The sequence below is a fragment of the Stegostoma tigrinum genome, chromosome 20 (genome assembly GCF_030684315.1).
Source record: "Stegostoma tigrinum isolate sSteTig4 chromosome 20, sSteTig4.hap1, whole genome shotgun sequence".
Taxonomy (NCBI): Eukaryota; Metazoa; Chordata; class Chondrichthyes; order Orectolobiformes; family Stegostomatidae; genus Stegostoma; species Stegostoma tigrinum.
The window spans coordinates 43,272,649-43,291,161 of NC_081373.1; the positions used below are offsets into that span (position 1 = coordinate 43,272,649).

At 38.4% G+C, this 18,513-nt stretch overlaps 1 protein-coding gene across 3 annotated transcripts in view; it reads right to left on the minus strand.

The window, feature by feature from the left end:
• noc3l (NOC3-like DNA replication regulator) overlaps window positions 1-18,513 on the minus strand; it is an 87,806-nt gene that overhangs the window by 51,795 nt on the left and 17,498 nt on the right. For all 3 annotated transcript variants that reach the window (XM_048551441.2, XM_048551440.2, XM_059653137.1), the window contains exons 7-10: window positions 15,403-15,564; window positions 8,934-9,027; window positions 5,439-5,614; window positions 4,978-5,106 (exon numbers count right to left, since the gene is read on the minus strand). In XM_048551441.2, the coding sequence (XP_048407398.2) occupies window positions 4,978-5,106; window positions 5,439-5,614; window positions 8,934-9,027; window positions 15,403-15,564 (561 nt within the window). The remainder of the gene's footprint in view (window positions 1-4,977; window positions 5,107-5,438; window positions 5,615-8,933; window positions 9,028-15,402; window positions 15,565-18,513) is intronic.

The following is an 18,513-nucleotide window of genomic DNA, read 5'->3' on the forward strand; positions in this document are numbered from 1 at the left end:
AAAGGGAGCACTAAAAATCCAGATCTATGTGAACACAGGAACAAGAGTCGGCTACTCATCCCCTCAAGCCTATTCCACCATTCAATGGTATTACGGTTGAGCTGTGGTCTAATTGCACACACTTGCCTTTGGCACATAACCCTTAACAACTTTGCTTAACAAAAATTTATCTCAGATTTGAAATTAGCAACTGATCCTGCATCCAAAGATCCAGAAGGAAGATCCAAACATCTGTCACCCTTTGTGTGTAGAAGCACTTCCTGACATCTATCCTGAACTGTCTGGTGTCTAATTCTCAGACTACACACCCTAGTTTTAGACTCCCCAATCAGTGGAAATAGTTCATATTTACCCAACCTGTCTTTTCCTGTTAATATCTTGAAAACTTTAATCAGATACCCGCTAAGCTTCGATTTTCTAGAGAAAACAGGCCGAGTTTCTATCACCACTCCTTATAACTTTACCTCGAATAGCTGATCCATGCTTTTCACTTTCAAATGCTACATTGAACTCAATCGCGTTACGATCATTATTTGATAAATGTTCACATATAATTAGGTTACTAATTAAATCTGGCTCATTACTCATCACTAAATCAATATTGCTTGCCCTCTTGTTCCATACTTTTTGTTCTGCTGTATGAAACAATCCTAAACACACCACAGAAATTCATTACCTTTCTGACATATACTTGTCTGTCTCTCCCAATCTCTTAAAATTTATAATCCCTCATTAATACTACTCTGGCTTTGCTACACCTTGCCTAATTTCTGCATTAATACAATCTAGCACTTCAAAACTGCCACCATAGTCTGTACACAACACCTGTTATAGTGTTAGGGTCTTTTCTGCTCCTCAGTTCCCCCCAACCCCGTACAGTCTCTACTGAATGCTTTTCCCTCATTACATCCTCCCTCACCACTAAACTAATTTTGTTTCTAATGCGTAAGGCTATTGCACATTCTCTACGATTTTTCCTGTCTGTCCCGCAAACATTATAACCTGGTATATTTAGCTTCTAATTCAGACCCATGAATGGCTACATAATCTCCAATTTCAATTTGTGCCACAGCTCATTTAATTTATTCCTTAAATTCCACACATTTGTATACAGAACTCTTATATGGACCACACACGGTAACCCTCAGCACTAATGCTTTATTCACCTATTTATTAATTTTCTCTCTTTCAGTTTAATCAACATACTTACAGTTTTAACATTTCCTGCCATATCTGAAGTGGCATTCCTGATTTTTTTATTCTCTATCATGTAAACTGATTTTGAATCTGTATTAACTCCTCCTGAGCCACACGCCCTCCCAGTTCCTTGTGACCTTATTTAGCCTTTTCACTAGGTCATCGGACCAGCTCCACATGAACCAGTTCATTCCTGTCCCAAAACTGATGCCAGTTTCCCATGAAATGGAACCCCTCTTTCCTGCACAGCTCCTTTAGCCATGTGTTTACTTCTCTAATTTTCTTAGTTCTTCGCTAATTTGCATGTGGTTTAGGTATAATCCAGATATTAGAACTTGAGGTCCACTTATTACATTTTGTTCCTAATTCCCAATATTCCCCAAACATGGCCTCTTGCCTACCCTTGTGATGTTGCTGGTCCCAACATGAACCACAACAATTGGATCCTCCCTCTCCCACTCCAATATCCTTTCAAGCCGGTTTGAGATGACCTTTATGCAGGCACCAGGCAGGCAACACACCATGCAGGACTCTTGATCCTGCTTATAAACGATGCTATCTGTACCTCCAATTATAGAATCGTCCTTCAGATCTCTTTTTGCACTCTCTGCTTTAATGGTCTCCTAGACCATAGTTCAGTTTACCCAACATCCCTATAGTCCTGTCCTTCATCCACTCAGGGACCAAGTTACTGACAGTTGTTACACGAGATCAAGAGCTGAGGCTCAGCTAGTGCTAAGTTCAGGATCCTTCTATCTGCCTCACTTATCGTCATACCTTCCTGTCCCTGACTACTGTTCAAATTTGGAGTACTTTACCTACCTGGTGTGACTGCCCCTGGAAACTAAGCCCCCGTGTAACTCTCCCTCTCCTTTATGTGTTTGCACTGTTCAAAGCTCTGACTCCAGCTCATTCACTCTGAGCTGGCAACCTCAGACAACCAATATTTGATGTGGTCACTATGAACCACAATGGAATCCACCCCCTCTACACATTATGCAGATACAACACATCGCTTGGCCCTGCACTGCTAAATTTATTAAATTAATTTTAGTTCATACTTTTAAATTTCCTTCTGGTCTTTTGTTTTTTATCTATACTTCTCTAACATCTTTAATCTGCAAGCAACTTAGAATAGATATTCAAACTAACAGTTACTTAACAACTAATGAATTTATGGCTTTTCCTGAGAATGCCCCTTTTAGACCCACTGTTTCTGATCCCCGAGTTTACTCCACCGTTCGTTCCTCCCTCTTTCCGAGCTCTTAAGAAAGAGTACAAGTCTCCTCCTTCCCGTAATGCCCCAGATTCCCCAAAAACCCCGAACCTGAAATGTTAACTCTGCTTTCTCTCCACAGATCCTGCCAGATCTGCTGAGTTTTTCTAGCAATTTCTGATTTTGGTTCCCAAGACCTTACTTGGATATTAGAAAGCAGAAGTTATACTCACATACAACAAACTTCACAAACTGACGTGTATGTACACTTTAGGATCATAATGTTACTTGCTAATGAAATCAACATGGCTCATGGCTCATATTAAAAATGGTGCAACACAGTAAAGCAGCCAAATCAGCCAAATTTCACTACGCTTAGCTTTACTTCATTATTTCTGTCAATTTGTTTCTGTGCACCTCCCATGTCCATTAAGGCTATGAAGGCGGACATAAAACCTGTATTCCCAGATATTTTAAATGAAAGTGAGAGCAACCATGGTAACTGAGTAATTTTCCATCTTGAGCTGACAAGATGAAGCAACTTCTAATGCTGTCATGCAGATATTATTTGAACAAAGTAGTGAATATAAATGCATACATACATATTTCATTACCAGCACTCTAAAACATCTTGTTAAATTAAGCTCTTTAGAACTTGGATGTTGTCACTTTTATTCTTTCAAATTCAATTTGCCTGCAACAACCCCATAATACTTATTAGACAATATATTCAGATTATCCCAGCATAAATTAAAGCAGATGATCAAGTGACATGGCAAAATACTTTTTTTTTAAAACACAGTGAGTGGTTAGGATCAGAAATGCAGTGCCTTACTGCATGGAGCAGGCAGATCCAAGAACTTTCAGAAAAGAATGGTTAATTAGCGGAAGAAAAAATGCAGGACCACAGGGGAAAGACGGGGGAGTAGGACTGGGTGAGTTGTTTTTACAAACAGCCAGCATAGACACAATGACCTCTTTTGTGCTATAACCATTTTATGGTTCTGTAATTTACTCCGCATAATTCTAATCCAATGACTGCACAGCATAACACGATACCCTTGACATTCTCAAAGTAACGTAGGCCTGAAAGTTCGCAATTCAAGCATTTAAAATGCAATCTTAAAATTAAAGAAACATCCTGAAAATTAGCAGTGCGTATTGTACAGTCTGGGGTCCATCATACAACTAAACTCACTGACACTAACATGTTGCCCAATTTGCCTACGGGTCTGAATGAAGGATCTTTCAGCTGTTTTTGAAGAGATGAAAGAAATGCACAAGTAACAAGTAAATTAAGCACGCTTCTGTACTGCAGCCACAATATTCTCTCATTGCGGGCCCCTAATAAGTGTCTTGCAGTAACTTACAAAATATAATTTGGATTTACACATTTTTGTTAAGGTTGGACAAATCAACAATAGGGTTATGAACCATTTGTGTGACTGGAACAGAATGTACCTGTATAAGGAAGAACTTCATTAAAAGTATAAATCTTTGGACTGCATCTAGCAGTAATTATACAGCAAATATGAAGTGGTAATGTCAAGACTATTATTAAGATTTCAGTCAAGTCAATTTCAGCATTTGTCAATTTAATGTTATATGTACACCTCTTTTATATCCATCTCACTCTGTACATTTGGATGAACTGGAGTTTGATCTGACAAATCAAAAGTTCACCTTTATTTTTAAATTATAACCTGAAGATTTAAAATGGTTTTGTTTATACTGAAGTAAATTTTATATTTGTGTTTATAGCCTGAACGTTTTCTGTTCTTCGGGGAAGGCTACAGTGTTGTGGTATCATCATTGCATTTGAAATCCAGAAACCCAAGCTAATGATGACAAGAGTTCAAATCCCAGCATGATGAATTTTTTTTATGATTTGGAGAAAGGAAACCAATGTATTGCAGCAAACTTCACAGATGACAAAAACAAGTAAATGGAAAGGCAAGTTGCGAGGACGATATAAACAGCTTACAAAGATACTGATGATTGAGTTAGTGAGCAAAATGTTGGCAAATGGAGTATAATGTGAAAATATGAAGTTGTTCATCTTAGATGACTAAACAAAAGAACAGAGCATTTTTAAATGAGAAAAACTGCGACGCAAATGCATTTGGGGGTACTTGTACATGAAACACAGGTGAGGCACAGTACCATAAACTTCAATATGTCCCCACCCAGCTAGCAGCAGCAGAGGTCCTCTCCTTTCGAGCTGGCAATCACACAGTGGTGGGCCAAACATTACTTCTGGGAAAACAGCTGAGGCTGCAAAATTGCCCTTCATTCAGGCCTTAACACTGGAACTTGGCTACTTGTGTCTGTTGAAAAACCAGCTGGTGCACTTCCCCGTCCTATCTTGGGAAGTTTCCATGGCAGAAATATATAGGATATTTGCTCACAGAGATTCTTATTTCTGTATCTGCGAACCTGTCAAAGAATTGGGAAAATTCAAACCTATGTTTCTGTTTGTGTCCTTTCAATCCAGAACACATTACGAATGCAGCACACAAAATGATACCAAAGTCTTCTAATTACTTAACCCCATTAGAACTTACCCCTGGTTTGACCTCGTAGTTTCTACTTTTAACAAGACCAGAAATTATTTTGACCGCAGTGAGGGAGGCCTGGCCAATCTTGTCCTGCTTAAAAAGTCTTTCCACAGCACCACAACACATTTCTGAAATCTGAAGAGATATCACTGTCAAACATCATTTCAAAGAAACATGAAACAACCCATCCCAGAATTTTACAAGTCAAAATGGGATGTTCATTCCATCATACCATTAAGAAAAAGACTGAACTTCCAGTGGGTTCTTTACCCATGTAATTTCAACAGAAGAGCTGTGGAAACACAGGAAGACATTTTCCTCACATCTCCATGCTTCTCTGTTAAAGGTCTAACAAATGAGCTGAGAATCCCACTGAAAACTCACCTTCACGACAATGTCAGCTTACATTTTTAACTTTAACCATTATGCATCAAATGACTTCAACAAATATTACAGTAGAGATATACCTTTCTTGATGCATCATTCATAAGTGGTACAACTATCGCAGCAATGTTGTTGTGGAAGTTAAAATGAGGCAAAGCCACTAATAGTTCACAAAGGCATTTTACAGCCACTTCTGCAAGGCCTTTGTATGCCTTTAATGAAACAACATCACTCTTCTTTTTCTTCATCTGCTTCCAATCTGGGTGTAGAAAAAAGAAAATACATTTAAATTCAGAAATGGCTAAATGCCAATAAAGGCTATATTCAGCTGGCTTCCTTTATTAATGCTACCCTTCACTCTATTCCAATTCTACGACAGTGACTAATATCACACAATACAAAGTTTATTCTCAGATATAATCTAAAAACAGCACATTTTACCAACAGTAACTGAACAGTTAAGTCGTCAACTCACTCATGCCAATTAAAGAGAGGCCTTTACTGAATCAAGTTCGGAATGCTAGAGATCTGGATTTTATAGTTATAGCAGGGAGGAGAAAGCATAACAGTAACGTCAGGAACGAAAACAAAGTAGCTGTAAAAGCTCAGCAGAGCTTCTGAGGAAGGGTCACTGGACCCGAAACGTTAACTTTGTTTTCTCCTCCACAGATGGTGCCAGATCTGCTGAGCTTTTCCAGCAACTTTGTTTTGGTTCCTGATATGCAGTATCCACAGTTCTTTTGGTTCTTATAACAGTAATGTCAATGGACTAGTAATCCAGTGCCCCGGGCTAATGTTTTGTGGGACACGGGTTTGAATCCCACCACGGAAGATGGGGAAGTGAAATTCAATAAAATGTAATTCTGGAATTAAAAACTAGCCTAATGGCAACCATGTAACAACCACTGTCAATTATCATAAAAGCACATCATGTTCCTTGTGTCATTTAGGAATTAAATATTTCCATCCCGTGACTCCAGACCTACAGCAAAATATGAAACTCTCAAGTGTCACGGAGACAATAGACATTGGCATAACCCGCGATGCCCACATCCCATGAACAAATGTCAGCTGGAACTTTCACTTACATGAACTCCTTTTTCTTGTGGATATTCAGTGTTACTTTTGTAGGGAATATCCTCAGCCACTGGAAAATTATCAAGGCTGGTCAAACACGTGCAACTTTGGAATAGCAAAACAGCAAGTACAACTCACTGCATCCAATCAACAGGTTTAATGTGTTAACACAAAGTGTTTTAAAGTGTGGACACTTGCCACCCAAGTTGTGTACTCATCTTACACAACTCACTGATCAAATCTCATCTGGATTCCACTTACCTAAGATCAATCAGGTAAAGTCACCAACTGCAGCATCTTTGTTAGAATGCCTGCAAGTCACAAATTTGCAGCATTTCCAGAATTTCCTCCCATTACTATTAGGAGGACCAAAGAGCTCATAATTGCCACCTAGAAGTCCAAATCTTCACTTCTAGCTCTGCCCTTTTTCCCATTCCTGATTCAGCCTGAATCAAAAGCACATAACCACAAATAACAAGGTGTGAAGCTTGATGAACACAGCAGGCCAAGCAGCATCTTAGGAGCAGGTAAGCTGACATTTCGGGCCTCGACCCTTCATCAGAAAAAGGGTCCAAGCCCGAAACGTCAGCTTTCCTGCTCCTAAGATGCTGTTTGGCCTGCTGTGTTCATCCAGCTCCACACCTTGTTATCTCGGATTCTCCAGCATCTGCAGTTCCTATTATCTCTCACATAACCACAAAGTCCTGTTTAATACAGAACTAAGCTTCAAACCCAACAAAGCTACTAAATAGGCATTTAAATAAGATGCTGTCTTTTGGATGACATTGGGACCCTGCTTGCTTGTATTGGTGGATGTAAAAGAATCAATCGCAATTTCAGGCCACTATTTGAAGAGCAGTGCTCCCACAGTTCGAGTCAACATTCATTCCGCAACTAAACACCCCTAAATCAGATTAACTGGACATTAGTCTATTTGTTATTTAGATCATTTGCTCAAAAACAACATCTTTACTTTCAGTTGTGAAGTGCTTTTGGACTTGAAAAGAACTAGCTTAAAATGGAAGTTCTCTCCTCTTTCCATAGGCATTGTAAGCTGTTTTGACAGCCACTTTGGTCATGTCATATAACACTCCAATAGATGCTCAGCATTCATTTTTTCCTATATAAAGGGTCAAGAGTTGTTTTCTATAAAAGACGTAGCAGTGGTACAAGTTATTGTTACAGTATCTTTTCCCTCTTTCTTATGGGTTAATGAGAAGTGCAGAATTCAGAACTGATGTTCTATAGCTGATGAGAATTATTTTCAAATCCTTGATTGAATGTTTATTGCATAATACATAAAACCTTTGCCTTAAAATCAGTACTCAAACTTTGAAAACCAAGAAATGCAGGCTCATCTCTATCACTGTTATCAAGTTCAATTTTCCATGTCACGTAATGGAGTAATTCTCAAACTGGAATCCATGGACTGAAAATTTATACAGTGTTTCCACAAAATAGTCTCTCTGGTGGAGAGTGAGTGAGAGAAAAATACAAGGGGATGGAGGTAAAGGCAGCAAGCTGGCTATTTTATATATATTAATTTATGTATATATTGACGATTGTGACAGTCCCCTACGAGTAGCTGATAGGTTGCCTAATCCTGAACACACACTTTCCTTTGTAGTGTGGAGTATCTCAGCTGTTGTATTTTTCAACAGAGTCTTCAATATATTTTGGGTGGAGGGGTAAAGGTGCAAAACTCTTTGCTGTTAAGCTATTAGTATCGATTTAAGCCAGACCTATGCTGCAATAATGTACCTTTCTCGAACTAATAACAGAGAAACTGGGCTGAGTTTGCACATATCCACAATATTCCTGAGACTCAGCTGTGCTTGACAGAGTTTGAAGAACTGGAAGGAAGGAAACCAATCTATTTATGGAATAGCAACTTGCTTTGAACCTTAAAAGCATTCTTAAAACACTCTCTACAGATAGAGCTCTACAATTTGAAAAGGGGTCCTTCAGCTGAGAAAGAATTAACTAATGATGTACCGGACTAATTGTAAGTATGGCAACTCATTCAGTTTCAGTTTGATTAAACATGATGTACATATTCCTTTTGATCCATATAAGATTCTGGTCTGGTCAGTCTGAAAGTACAGCTAGGCATGTTATTTTTCTGTCAATATACAAAACATTGTCAGCTATCTCTGAAAGAAGAGAAAGATTTGCACTTATACAGTACTTTCAATGACAACCAGACACTGCAAAGCATTTCAGTGACGACGAAGTACTTTCTGAAGATACTGTGGTAATCTAGGAAACATGGCAGCTAATTTATGCTCAGCAAACTTTCCCCTGCTGTTTTGAAACAGTGCCATGGGATTCTTTTCCATCCAGCTTAGCAGGCAGACGGAGCCTTGAAACAGGAACTTTGAATTTCAGAGCTGTGTATGTCATCAACTGAGCCATGGCTGGTGCTCCTTGCCACAACTATAATTAATATTTAGGCACTTTCCTGAAGAAATACAGATTGCGGTGTTGTAAGCATTAAATACCTTTAACAGTCTGTTCAAGATTTCCCAGGTAAAATTTGTACTGACATACTAATCCTTCTTCAAATTCTCTCAGACGCTGAGTTTCTTTTTTGACCTAAAAATAAAAGATACATTTTTATAAATTGCAATTTCTTTCCCCCTGCACTCCAGTGTTATTTACATCTATCCGACTGATTTTAACTGCTGCAATATTGCTGAAATCACAGATAAACGCAGTGAAACAAGATAATCTCCACTGGTACGGTAGAAGGAACTCAACAGAATCTCTCCAGATCAATTCAAGGACAATTGTTGAGGACTGTATCTGAAGGGTTGGCAATCAAATAATGAGGGGAAATTATTTAATTTTTTTCCTTGTAGTTTGACACTTTACAATGTTACATTCAAAATTATTTATAACAAACACTCTATGACTGTCAAAGTATCAAAATGAAGATAACATGATGAATCCTTCCAAGCCAGTTTAAGGTCATACGGCCCATTAGACAGTCACAAGTGTAATCTATGGGTAAAACTGCCACAGTCCTCAAAAGATCAAAGGACTGCTTTCTTATTCGAGAGAGACCGCGAGTGGTGGCTTAATTGGAGGGTCACCATGCCTCAGGTGAGGGGAGGGCTTGAGAAGGAGAGTCCTTCACAATAACCTCAGCCAGCACAGGAATTAAGCCCGCTTTGTTGGCACCACTCTGCATTGCAAACTCACCCAGCCAACTGAGCTAACAGACACCCTCTTCAGTAAGTCAGGGATAGCATATTTGCAATGCCTGACCTTCATTTATTCCGGTAGAAAACTTTTCTGAAACACACCTTTATCAGTATTCAGCTGTTAACTGGTTATAGAGATATCAAACTGCATCTTAATAGTTGTTGATGCCATGAATATGAGCAATCCTGATCAGGGCTGAACTTTGCACCCAATGTTTCCTCTAATTTTTTGTGGTGCCTCCTGGAGGTACATTCAAACCAGAGCATCCACTGAACAGAAGTCATACAGAAATATTTTGGCAATTTGTTTATTCATGTGTGCATTTACATTAGTTTACAGTTCCAAGTATTCAATCTGCAGAAGCAAACAAAATTGTCTGTTCAGCTCCAAAGTCTGGGGACCCATTCAGAGGTGATGCTGCTTATGCCATGTACATCACACAACCAAAATAGGACAACAGTAATTTCTGCACTCCTTTGTTGGCAGGTTTTTTACATCTACTTTTATTTGTCAGCAAATGATTGATGACCACATCCAACTTGATACTTAGACCGGATGAAACGTACTACTCGTTAAAGTGATCTATTTCAATCTATTTCTAGATTTGGACTTAATCGAGTACATTAGGCTAAATCTACACTGATTGTCAGGACTTGATGCCTGAAATGTTACACAAATGTCCAGAAGAATAGGTATTCACTGAAAATACGATAGGACAGTGCCCACCAAATCACTGAATGTCTGAATTGAACTCATCCTGATTTCTTCCACAACTATATATTTGAAATCAGAACATTGTTCAAATATCTTTGGGGTCACATTTCTTTCAAAGTTTGGTCTAAAAATGAAATATTTCAATATCAGTTATACAAATCTTTCTTTTCCAAATTTATAATCAATTGTAGCCTAATCAATGCATGCCATTTCAACAACTCCTCTTCCGGAAATCTGCTGTCCGCATTATCACATAGCAGTTAAATAAATTGAAGGATTGCAGCAACGTCAATATCATTGTTTAAAACAGCCAAATTTTCTTTTCTCCAACAAATGCATTACCCAAGATACTGAGACTTCAGTTTATTAATCTTGACCTTGGCAAAATGCATAACTTCAACTGTTGTCAAACATATTCTCTGAAAGAATTTGCATAGTAATGCCAATTCACTAGAATGTTCTTCAGAGCTGTCAATGCAGTAGTGTAATTATTTGAGTATTTTAGGCAATGTTGTTTATTAGATCACTTGCTAGGATCAAGATTAGTGCACTTAATGCAAACTGTTTTGACAGTCAGCTCACTTCATTCACAGTTGAAATGCCACTGCATCACATTGTGCAACTCTGGCAAACTGTTCAAATTGTCTTTCCTTAACAGGTGATTTGCTGAATATTATATACTGTTCTTAGAAGCATCTCAACTGCACAACTGAGACCTACTCCAAGCACTATCTAGTCTACGATCTTCTCTGAGCAACACAATGCCGTTCCAATAAATGTTTGATTGGAGTTGAAGCCCAAGGTCAGCCATTGTCAGACTGAATGGCAGCACAGGCTCCATGTGCTATATGGTCTGCTCTTGTTTATACCTCGTGTTCTAAAGGCAGGTTATCCATACATAGGACCATAGGTGAAGATCTGAACAATTGTTCAATGTTTCATGTCAACCACAACTTAACAGCATTTAGTTCTAAAAAATGGAACGTACAAAGTGTTCATAGTTTTGTGCTTGAAACAATAACACTAGAAACCCAACTCAGGAGCCATTAAGCATGACGTCAATCTAACAAGAAACAAACAAGTGAACTTTTCCACTGATATCTGTGAGCTTCCTCATTTACAATCATATGTAAGGGACCTGTGTGACAACATGACCCTGTAGGTGGTAATCTCACATGGTGCAATACGTTTTAGTTGGCAGTGATCTTCAACTCCACATACCTTTCTAGGATGCTTTCCCTACACAAGGACAGCAAACTCTTCAATATCAAAGGATGAAATACAACCTCCATAATTACTACTGCCATTAGTTTAACAGCCAACTGCAAGTTTGTCAGATCTTCCAATTCTCAACCGACTGTAATACATGAACTCTCTGAGCCTTTCTTGTGCTTACAGCATTAAGCTTACTCAAATTGGCAGTAACTGCGCCCAAGCTACTGGTTTCAAATTAATAAACGAGCCTCCCAGCTACTATAATAAAAAAGCCGAAAATCACAGTCCAACAAGAGTGTAAAAATCTACATCCTTCACATTGGAATGTAAGCAAAAATATGCGATTCAGGTTGTTGATATTGTACAATACACTTCATTCAAATAGATCCGTACCTTCACCTTTTCCTAACAAAAGGTGCATTGATCTCCATTTTCACAATTTTAATTGACCTAGCATTCAGAGAAGGTGGAGGAGTTTCAGGCTTCTAATATCATTTGAGCAAAACAGTGTTTGTAAGTTTCATTCCAGAATTAATCAAGCCAAAGACATCATGATTATGCTCACCAAATGAGGTTGCTTTGTAGTCGCTTCTCTTTGAGAGCGCTTTCTGACCCCCTACTTCTACTAGAAGGACTTAGTCAGCAGGCATATTGGAACACGATCACCTGCTAGTTACCTTTCAAGCTTCCAAATGAATGAGTACAAAAATCAAAGCCTGAATTCCACTGCAATACCAAAGGAGTGCAGTTACTGTCATTTGGAAGGGCAGTGAACGGAGATCCTGTCTACCCTCTCAGGTAGAGCTAAAGGATCCTATGACACTGTTTTGAAAAACAAACAGTAAGTTCTTTCTAGTGTCTTGAAGAACATGAATGCCTCTGCAACAACATAACAAAATCAGACTACTTTGAATTCAAGTATTTAATTTTAAGGTCAGTGTCATATGACATTGTTGGAGAAATAATGGGAAGGGAATCCTTTCCTGGTCTGACTGCGTGTGGTTCCAGACCCACAGCAATGGGGGTCATTCTCAGCTGTCCTCTAAATTGACCATGTTCAAGTGGCAATTAAGGATGGGCAATAATGTTAGCCCAGCTAGTGACATCCTGACACCATAAACGAATAAAAGAGGTACAGTGGTAGCCCTCTATACTGGGAGTGCAGAATTCAAGTCCCACCTGCTCCAGAGATGTCTATAACATCTCTGAATGTTGATAATAAAATATCTAAATGCTAGACATAAATAACACATTGATCAGCATCTGAAAAAAAACAGCTGCTAATGATGCGGCTGATATTTCAAGCTTTTTTTTGTTCTTATTCAATTATATTAATTATATTATACTAATATACGTGGCTTCCCAGACATTACAAATTTAAATACCACTGAAACAAAAAGTCCATCAAAAGCCTACACCAAGGTATTATGAAATGTTCCTGAATTTCCTGGAAGAGATTTCAATTAGAGTTCAGGAAGAATTTTATATCTGTAGAATACATGCAGTTACAATCAGATTTATGCAAATTTAATTCATAGCTTTCAATACAGTTAATCAATTTCACACTGTAGAGCATTTCTCCAGATTAGTTTTTGCTGGTCTCACAAAAAACTACATGCTAAACAGTCAATTCGAATCTAGAAAAGGTTCTAGTGATTGCTGCATAGTGTCTACATTCACTACAAATATTGCAGCACTAGATGGCGAAAGAGCAAATTCATTGTTTCACAAACACCACCAGCGCAGTATTTTGAAACCCTTAAATTAGGAACCAAATACTTAAATAAGCTGTTGATAGCATTTCATTAAATTTCTAAATCTTTGTAAAAGTTTATGTAGTATCAAATCGATGTTACAAGCATCATTTCGTACATTTGCCAAAGTATCAAGTATGATTTGCTCAAATATGAACATGAAGTCAAAGGGTTTAAAGAACTTTACAGCTAGAGCTATGACATGAAAATAAAAAAAAATTAGGTTCTAAATTTACATACGGCAAAACTTCACAAAAGAATGTCACCAAATGGAATAAAGCATAAACTCCCCATTAACATTATTCATAGAATACTGATCAGAAGTGTATCTAGAAGAATTAATTAGGGCATGAGAAAACAAATTATAAATATTAATAACATAAACAGGGAAACCCAGGTGCAGGATTATGTCTGACTTCAAACCTGAAATTCCCAAGCATGGAGTACGGGTGTATTTGCACAAACACAGGCAAAGAGAAGCCTAAAGTCTCCTGGCCTAAGTCATTAACACTGTATTTTACGCCAGGCAGGTTTTCCATATTTGCTTTGAAAAGATGCCTATCCCTCTCACACTAGCTCCAGCATTAAAGTCAGCTGGATACATTTTAAACAAGAGCTAACAGCTTTAGGCTTAAGGGTGGCAAATTTAAAGCAGACAGCAAGAAGAATTACCTTTCTAAAAGGAATTAAAGTCTGTTGAATCTGTGGTCACCGGGATAGGGAATAAGTTTAAGGAACAGATAGATTTTTAATAACAACAAATTAAAGGGCAATGGGAGCGGGCAAAGTGGAGTTGAGGTTGAGATGAGATCATCATGATTGCATTAAACAGCAGAGCAGGCTTGAGGGGCTGAATTGCCCACTCCTGCTCTTTTCAGGTATTTTAAACAACTGTACAAGCAAGTGACAGAAGTAAAGGCCTGAACACCTACTACAGTCATTTATGAAAAAAAAGCACATATTTAACCTGAAGCACACAAATCATCTTTTAGCTATATTTTAACTTAATCACTTTCTGTTTAATTTGCTAAATTGGGTATTAGGACAGCAATGTGCTCAGTGGTTAACATGGCTTCAATTCCAGTCTCTGGCTATTGTCTGAGTGGAGTTTGTACATTTTCCCCATGCTTGCGTTTGTTTCCTCCAGGTGCTCTAGTTTCTTCCCACAGTCCAAGGATGCATAAGTAAGGAGATTGGCCATGCTAAATTGCCCGTAGTATCTAGGGAGGTGCAGGATAGGTGGATTAGCTGTGGGAAATGCAGAGTTACAAGGATGAGTGTGGGTGGGGTGCTCTTTGGGTCAGTGTGAATTCTATGGGCCGAATGGTCTGCTTCCATGATTAACGGCTTTTCCTTTCAGTCTATTCTGCATTTCAAATGTACAATTTCATATGTGCATAGACCTAAAAACATTGGGAGGGAAGGCTCTGGCTGACTGAAGTAAATGTCCAAAAAGGAGCAAAATTTAAACAAATCAACTGAGATAGAGAAAACCTCTGAGGAAGCAAATATGTTGGGCAGGTTTTGAAAAAGATCAAGTTTTTTGGGTGACATGTTTAAACTTCTGAAATATTTTTGCACATTGCAACACCTGCCTTAACTTAAAAAATAATGCTAAAAAGTAACAAAACGAAATGGTTGCTGAAAAAACTTCTTAAATGCCTAAGTCACATCAGTGGTTTACTCTCTCCAACTTTTCAGTTTTATATTGATAATGATTTGCTAATCTTCATTGGGAAAAAAAGTGTTTCTTTCTGCTTGCTGTTTGTCCATTAGTGAACGTTCTACTTGTGTAAGTTATATTATGGGGCATAGCTTTGTTTAGTTTACACCAATTGGTTCTTTTTTTTAAACAGGAATGAAATTCTGGCAAATGAGATTCAATTACAACACAACACCGAGCATGCATGATACATTGATATTCAGACACACATGATACAAACTACATGACAATTCTATATACACGATTAATTAATTGAATAAATCAATATCTGCTAATTTATAGCAGCGCAGCCATCACAACAAAGTAAATTGTATAATGTTGCACTATTTGGAACTTTTAATCCAAATTTAGCAGTACCTTTGTAGCTTTCTCTGCTTCGGTGAGAGGCCGTATTCTGTAGCATGGCGTGATGTCTTTAAAGACCTCCGACAAAGATACCATCACCAGTTTTTGTACTGTTACTGCAACATTTGGATCTCTTTCCATGAGCATTGAACGCAGTTCCTTCAGTTTTTTTATCTGTGAATAGAAAAATGTCTTTAGATTAATTTGTGATTTATCTCTCAAATTAAACATTGCTCCAAGATACACATACTTTTAAAAGTTACAAAGAAAACTCAGAAAAGGTACAGAATTTAATAAAATCACAACGGACAACAAGCACATATTTCAGTTACAGGAGAACTAGCAAAGGCATTCTTACAAATATGTATAATAATCATGAGAAGAAGGAATAGTACAAGTAGACTTGAAGAAAGTGTTATGGACCAGACCAAAGCCCCTGCAAATATATCAAGGAGATTGCTTAGACCCTAACTTCTATCTTATTTAAAAGGCAAGTGTAGGGTAGTGTTCCAGATATGAATCAACTAGTCACACTTGACAGCTTTTAGCAAAAAGCTCACTTTACTCTTACCTGCAGTTAAAACACAAAAGAAATAAGAACTGGTATAAGTTTTCTAATAAAGTAAAAATTAATAATAGATTATTTAACAGCTAAACAGATATGTTCAAAATAGTAACAAACACACCCTTGGCAAAGGCAAAGTCCAAGTCAGTACAACAGAACATCTTACATGTGATTCTAGCAGCAGCAAGGGAACCCAAGCTTTTAGCTGCCACAGAGAGAAAATTCTGGTAGAGAGAGCGAGAGTGAGAGACAGAGAAAAAGAGATAGAAAGAGAGCAAGAGAGAGAGAGAGCGAGCAAGAGAGCAAACTTCCACAGCCAACTTCAAAACCCCAACAACTGCTGAAAGCTAAACTAAAAACCCTGGTTCTGTGGGAACCTTACTCCTTCCATTCATGCTGCTTATATTGTTCTAACTTTATAAAAACCCTAGGCCTCAAGGTATATACTTTATTGGCTTTGAACAGACAGCTCACCAACAATAGTTCAAAACCTCTCTTCAAAAAGAAAGAGGTCAAAACAAACCTATTAAAGCCAAAATATTGTCACAGGAGGAAATAGGCAGGCAGTGGCAATAACGTTCAATTCCTCTCTGGCACAAGGTAGGTGCCAGAGGACTGGAGGACAGAGAGCGTGGTGCTGTTATTCAAGAAGGGAGACGGGGATAAACCAGGAAACTGTTTAGTAAAAGTGGTAGAAAACTAATCGAAGCAATTCTGAGGGACAGAATTAATGTGCACTTGGAAAGGCAGAGATAAATGAAGAACAGTCAAAAGGCTTTATTAAGGATAGGTGAAGCCTGACCAACTTGAATGAATTTTTCAAAGAGGTGAACAGGTGCATAGATGAAGGCAATGCATTTTTATGCAATCTACTTGACTTCAGCAAGGCTTTTAATAAGGTCCCACATGGGAGAACGATAGCAATGGTATGAGTCCAAGGGATCCAAGGAAATTTGGCTATTTGGATTCAGAATTGTCCAAATGGCAGGAACCTGCAAAAGTAACCGCTGAGGTGTGTTTTTGTAACTGGCCTGTAACCAGTGGGTTTTTTTTTAAGGGATCAGTGTTGGGACCCTTGCTATTTGTGGTATATATAAATGATTTAGATTTGAAACGTACAAGGGTTGATCAGGAAGTTCACAGATGATACAAAAATTTGGGAGGTGGTAAACTATGACAAAGGTAGCCTTAGGTCACAGGAGGATATAAATGGGCTGGTCAGATAGGCTGATCAGTGGTAAATGCAATTCAATGGAATTCATTTCGGATAAGTGAGAAGTGATGCCCTTGGGCAGGCCAAACAAAGCACGCAAATACATGATTAACAGTAGGACCCCGGGAAGAACTGAGGAGCAGAGGGATCTAGATGTGCACATCCACCAATCCCTTAAGGTAGCAGGGCAGGTGGATAAAATCGTCAAACAGGCATACGGGATATTTAAGCTCTATGCCTTGGCTAATATAGTCAACAGCAAAGAGGTTCTGTTAGAACTGCAGAAAATGTTGCTTAGGCCACAGCTACAGCTGTGTACGCAGTTCTATAATCTACATTACAACAGTGATGTACAATGGGGTTTAAAGAGGATGTTGCCTGGGCTAATGGGTTTTGATTATGAAGAGATACTGGATAGACTGGCTTGTTTTCCTTGGAGCAGAGGAGACTGAATTGGGGGGGGGGGGGGCATAATTGAGATGAACAAAAGTGCGATATAAACAGGAAGGAAATTTTCCCCTTGGTGGAGGGGTCAATGATCGGGGGCACAGATTTAAGGTAAAGGGCAAGAGGTTTAGAGGGGATAAAGATTTTTTTCATCCAGAATGTGATGGGAATCTGGAACTCACCGCCTATAAGGGTGGTAGAGGCAGAAATCTTTATAACAACTCAGCAGCACTTAAATGTACATTTATAAGGTCAAGTCATGCAAGGCTACAGGCTAGTAAATGGGATTAGAACGTTAGGTGGTTATTTTTGACCCGTGATGATTCAAAGGGCAAAAGGACCTTTCTCTGTGTTGTAGACTTTGATGATCATACGAGTTTCCTGCACAGTTAATGTGACACTATAAATGAAAAGGGAAGAGCTACAAATCAATTAGGTCAATGTCAGTTGTATGAAAAATAATGAAATTCTTACTCAGGAAAATAACAGAGAGATAGTTAGAAACTTGGACTATAACAAGTATAATCAGCTCAAGCTTAAACAACCTTATTGAATTCTTTAAGTAATGAAAGGACTGTTGAAGGCAACGTAGCAGACACAAGATATTTAAAATACCCTAAGCTTATGATTATGGTTCCGCAGAGTGAAATCATGATTAAATGTCACAGCACGAGGAGATGGGGGCTAAAGCCATAACAATCTGGCTACAAAACAGGACGAGAGAGAGTAGGAGTTAAATGGTAGTTACTCAGATTGGCAATGGGTGAGAAGTGATGTTCTGAATCAGTGTTGGGACCACTGATACTCAGTACTTACAGGGGGGATTTGGACCAGGGAATCTGAGGTACAATTTGAACATTAATGGAGGACATCAAATTCATGAGTGCAGTGAAGAGAG